Source organism: Denticeps clupeoides, unplaced genomic scaffold (genome assembly GCF_900700375.1).
Source record: "Denticeps clupeoides unplaced genomic scaffold, fDenClu1.1, whole genome shotgun sequence".
Classification (NCBI taxonomy): domain Eukaryota; kingdom Metazoa; phylum Chordata; class Actinopteri; order Clupeiformes; family Denticipitidae; genus Denticeps; species Denticeps clupeoides.
The window spans coordinates 33,524-41,716 of NW_021629948.1; the positions used below are offsets into that span (position 1 = coordinate 33,524).

Consider the following 8,193-nt stretch of genomic DNA (forward strand, 5'->3'; position numbering starts at 1 on the left):
CAAACGACTCAGGCCATCTCCAATACACACACGACCCCTGCGTGACACCCCATCTCGTGACCCCCTGGTCCCCTCTGCAGAGGTCACATTGTTCGTGGGACACTTTTAAAGAAGCTTGGGTTCTCTTCCATTATCATCTTCATCGTCCCCATCACCAGTGATGTAGTCAGGTCGATGGTCAGAACTTCCCACTTCTCATTCTAGCTGCAGCTGTCATGTGACACATGATGGGAAACAAAATCAATCCTCAAAATGAATAGCTGGACAAAAAGTCTCCTGTGGACACAGATGGTCACACAGGGGTGAAAAGGTCAGCAGGACCTGCCAATAAAATCCATCCTGAAGTGACCTTTGGGTTGTGGTTGCTGCTGGTTCCCATGATGAAGTTAAACGGCGCGATAAGCCAATCAGGGATAAAGGAGAGTGGCTGCTGATGCGTCCGTAATCGTGTCATGAAACGCTGTCACCTCTGTCACGCTCATCAGTTCTGTTACCAATAAACAGATCATCTCCCAAAGTCAGGCTGTTTAGCAGATACGTGGTGAGAGACACACAAACACACACACGCCGATCAGACCCGGTTCTCCGTACATCAGCCATCATCTGCTGATGTGATCAATCCTCCCACACGGGAACTGAGCTCGTTTCAAATAATCATCTGAGAGACGTGGGACGTATTCTGTGTGTGTGTGTTTGATGTGTATTTGTGTGTGTGTGTGTGTGTGTGTGTGTGTGTGTGTTGGTGGTAGTGGCCTAGTAGGTAACACACTCGCCTGTGAACCAGAAGACCCAGGTTCAAACCCCACTTACTACCATCGTGTCCCTGAGCAGGACACTTAACCCTGAGTGTCTCCAGGGGGGGACTGTCCCTGTAACTACTGGATAAGGGCGTCTGGTAAATGCTGTAGATGTAAATGTACCTTCTCGCGACGCAGCACATGTGACGTCATGGTTTACGTTCCTGCAGGCCGGAGCGTAGCAGCGACACCTGGTGGTGAAACGATGGCCCCGCCCACATGGAACATGGCGCCGTCTGATTGGTCAGTTAGCGTATTTGAAATGTTCTCGTTACTACGGCTGTTCTTCAGGCTGAATGGAACGTTTTTAGTAGAAAATGAGTAGAATAAATGATCAGAAAGCAGCTCATGTTTAATCTGAGGGACGTTTTATTCCAGATGCCGTGCCGGCTGTAGTGAAGTGAAGTGAAGTGATTGTCAGAGCAGCGCAGCACACGGTACACACAGTGAGATGTGTCCTCTGTATTTTACCATCACCCTTGGTGACAGTGGAGCAGCGTGTGGGGACGGGACCTTCATCAAGGGGACCTCTCTGTACACGACTGTAAATAAATACGGTTCCTCACAGTTTAGGGCAGATCCAGCATCCCTCTGTCCTGCAGTGCATTGTGGGTCCTGCTGTGCACCTCCCCAATGGCGCCAATCAGCCTCTCCAGCACGGGCGCGGCCTCCTCCTGCCGCTCCACGCACACCAGGCGCAGGAGGACGGCGCGCTGGGGCATGGCGGAGAAGGCCGCCTCCGCCGCCCGCCGCAGCAGCCAGGGGTGGTGCGGCGCCAGGACCTCGCGGTACGCCTCGCGGCACATCTCGCCCGGCGTGGCCAGGCGCCCGTCCGCGTCCGGCCCGGCGGCCAGCTTCTCCAGGAGCAGCTGCAGCCACCGCAGCGAGCGGTGGAGGCGGAGAAGGGTGCGGCAGCCGGACGGGGCGTGTCTGTCGAAGCTGACCACGCCCCTGAGGAGCTCGGCCTCCATCATGGAGTGGAGAGAGCTGTAGGCGGCGTTCTCGGCGTCCTCTGCTTGGATCTGGCGCAGTAGGACGATCTTCTCCTGGACCTTATAGGAGAACAAGCTGACCAGAGGGCCGAGGGATTCCATGAACCTGAGAGGACAGAAGCAGGAGGTGTTTTCAGGACTCTGAAGGTCGCAGGTAAAGAGGCCATTTCTGCAATGGACGAACCTGATGAGCTCCTCCCAGCCTGACAGGTACGGGTCCAGGAGGATGTCTGAGCCGGGGCCGAGGGCGGAGCTTAAGTGAAAAAGAAGGCGGGACACCTGAAACGCCTGCCCAGGGCATTCCTCTATGAGGAAGCCGTCTCCAAGGACCAGACCGCCCATAGCAACAGCATCCCGTCTGTAGGCCACATGATCACGGGGCTGTGGACAAGAGACACGCGTCCTAAAGGTGTGAAAACGACGCTAGCTTGTGTGTGCGTGTATATATATAAATTGTGTGTGTGTGTTGGGTGTGTATATTTTGTGTGTGTGTGCGGTGTGTATTTTGTGTGTGTGTGTTGGATGTGTATATTGTGTGTGTGTATGTGTGTGTTTGATGTGTATATTTTGTGTTTGCGTGTGTTGGGTGTGTATATTGTGTGTGTGTGTGTGTGTTGGGTGTGTATTTTGTGTGTGTGTGTTTGATGTGTATATTTTGTGTGTGTGTGTGCGGTGTGTATTTTGTGTATGTGTTGGATGTGTATATTGTGTGTGTGTGTGTTGGATGTGTATATTTTGTGTGTGTGTGTGTGTGTGTTGGGTGTGTATATTGTGTGTGTGTGTGTGTGTGTGTGTGTGTACTCACCTTGTGTGTTGGAGGATATAGGAATAAACATGGCCGCCAGGAGGAATTACAGCTCTGGAACGTCCCCTGAGCTGAAACACACATGCGCGCACACACACACACACACACACACACACACACGCTCAGTCGAGGCCTCTGCAGGAACGGCCATAAAACCCCTTTTATTGTTTGGAGACTCACGCAGCCAGAACGCGCTGAGGAACATCAGGGCCGCCATCATGGCCGCCGCCGGGAGGAGATGGCTGCGCAGCAGGACCTTCATGGCGCCGCTCCTCCGTCCGTCTGTCCCACCATCTCGGGCAGAGTCCCTTATCTCCCGTCCCTCGCCGTCCCAGGACGTCTCGGAGCTGTAGGCGCCTGGACCTGGTCTCCTCAGGCTCTGCTCGTTTCCATGTAACCTTCTCTTGGCACATGGGTTCCGATCTGTGGGTTTTTAACGGCTGATCTCAGATCAGTGGCTTTGAGGCGGGGGGAGGGGCAGGACTGTGATGTCATCAAGCACCACCTGGACTCTGGACAGGTGGGTGAAGGCGCAGGATGTCTTATCAGATACTCACACACACACGTACACACACACGTACACACACACACAGAGAATCATCCGAAATCTTTCAAGAATTTATTGGGATGGTTTGTGACAAGTCGATGAAACGGCCTCATTACATTACACTGCGTCAGCACCATATCAACATCGTTACGACTTAGTCCTGCGGTCCACCGGCCACGCCTTGTCCCTCGCTGGAGGGCACCCGGCCCTTCCCAGAGAAGATGATGGTCATGGCCTTGTGGGCGGGGCGGGTCTTCAGCGTGTGCGGCTTCTTCAGCTCGCTCAGAAGCTCTGGACTCCCGAGGCCCAGGCCGCCTGGAAGAACGAGGTCACAGTGAGCAACAGGGGAGTCCAGGTGGGGACCCCTGCGGACGTGGGGTTTATCACCTGTGGAGCCCCGCGGGGCGCTGGGCGGGGCGCTGGGCGTGGCCTGGGTTGGGGAGGGTGTGGGCGTGGTAGGTGAGGTGGGAGGAGTTGGGGTTGGGGCAGAAGGGGTCTGCAGGGTCATCTGCTCTGGGGAGGCGGGCCTTCGGCGGGCGTGGCTTTCCAGAAGTTCAGCAAACAGCTGTGAAGAGACTGAGCGTGTGTCTTGTATTATCTGTATTAATAAACATATTTATTATCATTATTATTATTAATCGCTGTTACCCGTGGGGGCCGGTTTCGCTGAGTCCGCTGGCACCGGCGATGTGCTCTGTTTGGGGGACGGGCTGGGGCTTTCAGTCATCGGAATGATGAGGACCTCCTTATGTGGATGGAGCTGTGGTGAAAGTCACACGCTCAGAACCTCCCACTCGCCACCCACCAGCCGACTGGGCCACGCCCACACGGCCTCGCTGGGACGCTCAGGAATAAACGGGGGGTGTTGTGTCTGCTTCTCTTACCCCGTTATCCTCCATGATGCAACGTCAGCGTACGTCCTGCCTGACGTGCAGGAGAAAGAGAGAGAAGAAGCAGTCGAGCAGGGGTTCATTTTAAACTGCGGCCGAGTTGTCCTGCTGAACCTTAAACCCTAAACCCTACCTGCGGTCACTTTCAACAAGACAAGACAAGAACCTCTCCTGCCACCTACCTTATCAGTAGAAGACAGAAGACATGAGCCTTCCAGCCCGCAGATCCCTGACCTGCTCGCAGTGTTCTAAAGACACTCATTAACTGGTGGCTGTTTAATCAGGAAGAAGCTCTGGAGATAACAGCCTCACATGAGAATGAAACCTGATCACATCATAAAATGGACCTTCTGTTTAACCCCTTTAGCTACACTCAGGTCCACCAGGGTGAAACACCAACAGCCATATCTGCCCACGCTTCACTGATGAGGCGGTATGGTTCCTTTCCTTCTCCATACTCTTCCCATCACTCTGGGCCCTATACAGATCTCCATGGGTGGATAAATGGTCTGGATTTGGAGTCACACTCAAAATGAAGTGGAGCAACTCACTACAGGCTGATCCAACTGTTCTTAAAACAAGTCAAAATGAGGCTCCACGTGCCTGTATGACCTCCCTACAACGCCTGGGAATGCTCCTGATGAGGTGGCAGATGGTCTACTGAGGGATGTCCTCCCAGACCTGGACAAAACTATCCACCAACTCATGGACAGTCTGTGGTGCAACGTGGCGTGGGTGGATGGAGCGAGACATGATGTTCCAGATGTGCTCAATTTGATTCAGGTCTGGGGAACCGTCGGCCAACCGCACCAGCTTATGGTCTAACGAGGGGGTCTGAGGATCTCATCTTGGTTCCTAATGGCAGTCAGGCTACCTCTGGAGAGCACATGGAGGGCTGTGCGGCCCACACAATTACTGACCCACTTTCAGGATGTTGCAGGCAGCAGAATGTTCTCCACAACGTCTCCAGACGTCTGTCACATGTGGTCAGTGTGAACCCATTTTCATCTGTGAGGAGCACAGGGCACCAGTGTTGAATTTGCCAATCCTGGTGTTCTCTGGCAAACACCAAACGTGCTGCACGGTGTTGGGCTGTAAGCACAATCCCCACCTGTGGACGTCGGACCCTCATACCACCATCCTGGATGAGCTGCTGTGCCATCCTGGATGAGCTGCACTACCTGAGCCACTTGTGTGAGATGTAGACTCTCATTCTACCACCAGAGTGAATGTGACCAAAATGTCAGCCAGAAAGCACAGGAATTGGAAAGTGGTCTCCACCTGCAGGACCACGCCTTTATTGGGCACGTCTTGCTAATTGCCTATAATTTTCAACTATTCCATTTGAACAGCAACATGTGAAATTTATTGAAATTGAAAGTGACGTATATAAATGTTGACTAGTATGAAGCTACGTATATAAGTTTAGACTAGTATGAAGCTACGCATATATGTTTAGACTAGTGTGAATTGACATATATAAGTTTAGACTAGTATGAATTGACATATATATGTTTAGACTAGTATGAATTGACATATATAAGTTTAGACTAGTATGAAGCTGCGTATATGTTGACTAGTATGAAGTGATGTATATATGTTTATACTAGTATGACTTGACGTATATAAATTTAGACTAGTATGAAGCTACGTATATATGTTTAGACTAGTATGAATTGACATATATAAGTTTAGACTAGTATGAAGCTGCGTATATGTTGACTAGTATGAAGTGATGTATATATGTTTATACTAGTATGACTTGACGTATATAAATTTAGACTAGTATGAAGCTACGTATATAAGTTTAGACTAGTATGAATTGACGTATATAAATGTAGACTAGTATGAAGCTGCGTATATGTTGACTAGTATGAAGTGACGTATATATGTTTAGACTAGTATGACTTGACGTATATACATTTAGACTAGTAAGCTACGTATATAAGTTTAGACTAGTATGAAGCTGCGTATATGTTGACTAGTACGAAGTGACGTATATATGTTTAGACTAGTATGAATTGACATATATAAGTTTAGACTAGTATGAAGCTACGCATATATAAGTTTAGACTAGTATGAATTGACGTATATGTTTAGACTAGTATGAATTGACATATATAAGTTTAGACTAGTATGAAGCTACGCATATAAGTTTAGACTAGTATGAAGCGGCGTATAAGTTTAGTATGAAGTAACGTATATAAGTGTACAGTGACGTATTAGTGTCTACTTGTCAGTCGAATTCACGCGCACCTGCGCTAAAATCTAACGGAAGCGGAGGACCATCGCACATGCGCAGTACGGCACAAGCGAACGCGCCACCTTTTGGAGGTTTTTTAGCGCCTCTGACCTGTGACCCCTGACCCGAAGCCCCTCTGCCCGGTTGTCATTGTCACCGTTCTCCGGTAACGACTAAAAGCGACGTTTCATTTCCATCTCGGACTCACCGTGCTGCTCCACCGCGCTGTGGCCGCCGGGACATTAATAATTGACCCGCTTTATGGCTGCGGGTCCAGGGGTTGTTTCTCAGGACAACAGGCGGAGCAACAATAAACCCGGAGGACAACACACACACTGCTGGACGAGACCACGCAGGACAAGCAGGAGGAGACGCAACGTTTATTTCCACAGTGAAAAATAATTTAAAGCACTCTGTACAAAGGCAAGGTCAGCAGGACACAGTCACCATCTCGTCTTCGTCTTGGACCTTTTCGATCGGTAGCGCAGTATAAAATAAACATTTTGTTAAAAAATAGAAAAGGAGCGGTATAAAACGTCCACACAGTCTCCATCACCTTCGTCTCTTCCCACAGCGTTCCAAAACGGCCCGGTCCCGCTGCCTAGTACTGCTGCGCAATGCATTCTGGGAGCTGGACGTTTCTGGGCCAGGCGCATGAAGGTGAAATAAATTAGGAGGTCGGGACAGAGGTGTCCAGCAGGGGGCAGAACTGTAACAGCCGCCATGTATAGAACACACACTCACACACTCGCACAGGCACAGAGCGGAGTGCTAGGGGTCGACGAAGGACACCATGATGTAGCGGGTGCCCTGGGTGGTGGGCAGGCCCTCGTGGTAGTGGGTGAGACGGCCCGGGTGCATTAAAGACCAGCCCTTACGAGGAGCCTCCACCCTACAGTCGTAACGCAGGAACCGGCAGCCGCCACCCTACACACGCGCAGAGGGGAACGTGTTAGAAAAGACGGGAGGAGAAGCAGACGATCTTCTGAGTGTGAGTGTGTACCTGGTAGTCTACGCCCTTCCTGTTGAGGGCGATGTTGATGGTGAAGGTGGAGGAGTCGTGATGCGGTCTGAGGGACGGCTGTTCGTCGGGACGATACCGAACAACGAAGTTCATCACCGCCTGAGCCTGTAACACAACGCAGCCGCGCTGTCACCGCGTCCCACACACGCTTCCTACGTAACTGTGTGTGAGTGTGTGTGTGAGTGAGTGAGAGTGAGTGTGTGTGAGAGAGTGTGAGAGTGAGTGTGTGTGAGTGCGTGTGTGAGTGCGTGTGTGAGTGCGTGTGTGAGTGCGTGTGTGAGTGCGTGTGTGAGTGCGTGTGTGAGTGTGTGAGTGCGTGTGTGCGTGTGTGAGTGAGTGAGTGCGTGCGTGAGTGAGTGCGTGTGTGAGTGCGTGTGTGAGTGCGTGTGTGAGTGCGTGTGTGAGTGCGTGTGTGAGTGCGTGTGTGAGTGCGTGTGTGAGTGAGTGCGTGTGTGAGTGAGTGCGTGTGTGAGTGAGTGCGTGTGTGAGTGAGTGCGTGTGTGTGAGTGAGTGAGTGCGTGTGTGAGTGAGTGAGTGCGTGTGTGAGTGAGTGAGTGCGTGTGTGAGTGCGTGTGTGAGTGCGTGCGTGAGTGCGTGCGTGAGTGCGTGCGTGAGTGTGTGAGAGAGTGTGAGTGAGTGAGTGTGTGTGTGAGAGAGTGAGTGTGAGTGTGTGTGAGAGAGTGAGTGTGTGCGTGTGAGAGAGTGAGTGTGTGTGAGAGAGTGAGTGTGTGCGAGAGAGTGAGTGAGTGTGTGTGAGAGAGTGAGTGTGTGTGAGAGAGTGAGTGTGTGTGAGAGAGTGAGTGTGTGTGAGAGAGTGAGTGTGTGTGTGTGTGGTGTGTGTGAGAGACACTTGCTTGCCGTGGAGTGCTGCGAGAGTGCGTGAGTGAGAGTGTGAG

At 51.5% G+C, this 8,193-nt stretch overlaps 2 protein-coding genes across 7 annotated transcripts; both read right to left on the bottom strand.

Moving 5' to 3' along the window:
- Positions 1-1,260: 1,260 nt before the first annotated feature.
- Positions 1,261-6,564, bottom strand: gltpd2a (glycolipid transfer protein domain containing 2a). 6 transcript variants are annotated; one of them, XM_028967073.1, is made up of 8 exons: positions 6,482-6,564; positions 4,026-4,061; positions 3,790-3,901; positions 3,529-3,717; positions 2,775-3,456; positions 2,595-2,665; positions 1,974-2,170; positions 1,261-1,895 (listed from the first exon to the last, which is right to left on the bottom strand). In XM_028967073.1, the coding sequence occupies exons 5-8, from the start codon at positions 2,854-2,856 to the stop codon at positions 1,367-1,369; spliced, it is 879 nt and encodes a 292-aa protein (XP_028822906.1). In that variant the 5' UTR covers positions 2,857-3,456; positions 3,529-3,717; positions 3,790-3,901; positions 4,026-4,061; positions 6,482-6,564; the 3' UTR covers positions 1,261-1,366. The 6 variants fall into 6 exon arrangements, with proteins under 6 accessions (XP_028822906.1, XP_028822903.1, XP_028822902.1 ...); XM_028967070.1 differs by having other exon boundaries at positions 3,529-3,706; positions 4,026-4,065; positions 6,482-6,527; XM_028967069.1 differs by having other exon boundaries at positions 4,026-4,065; positions 6,482-6,527.
- Positions 6,565-6,635: 71 nt separating this feature from the next.
- plod3 (procollagen-lysine, 2-oxoglutarate 5-dioxygenase 3) lies at positions 6,636-7,428 on the bottom strand. The gene is made up of 2 exons (XM_028967068.1): positions 7,277-7,428; positions 6,636-7,200 (listed from the first exon to the last, which is right to left on the bottom strand). Exons 1-2 carry the CDS (start codon positions 7,388-7,390, stop codon positions 7,045-7,047), a joined length of 270 nt encoding a protein of 89 aa, XP_028822901.1. The 5' UTR covers positions 7,391-7,428; the 3' UTR covers positions 6,636-7,044.
- Between the last annotated feature and the right edge of the window lie 765 nt (positions 7,429-8,193).

What these genes read in the sequence shown, in the direction of transcription:
- plod3 (XM_028967068.1), bottom strand. Translation starts at nt 7,390, where the DNA reads ATGAACTTCGTTGTTCGGTATCGTCCCGACGAACAGCCGTCCCTCAGA. An exon ending in GGAAGGGCGTAGACTACCAG is followed by an intron (nt 7,201 to 7,276) that starts GTACACACTCAC and finishes GCGCGTGTGTAG; the next exon opens with GGTGGCGGCTGCCGGTTCCT.
- gltpd2a (XM_028967073.1), bottom strand. Translation starts at nt 2,856, where the DNA reads ATGAAGGTCCTGCTGCGCAGCCATCTCCTCCCGGCGGCGGCCATGATG. An exon ending in CCTCAGCGCGTTCTGGCTGC is followed by an intron (nt 2,666 to 2,774) that starts GTGAGTCTCCAA and finishes TGTGTGTTTCAG; the next exon opens with CTCAGGGGACGTTCCAGAGC. An exon ending in GGCTGGGAGGAGCTCATCAG is followed by an intron (nt 1,896 to 1,973) that starts GTTCGTCCATTG and finishes CTGTCCTCTCAG; the next exon opens with GTTCATGGAATCCCTCGGCC.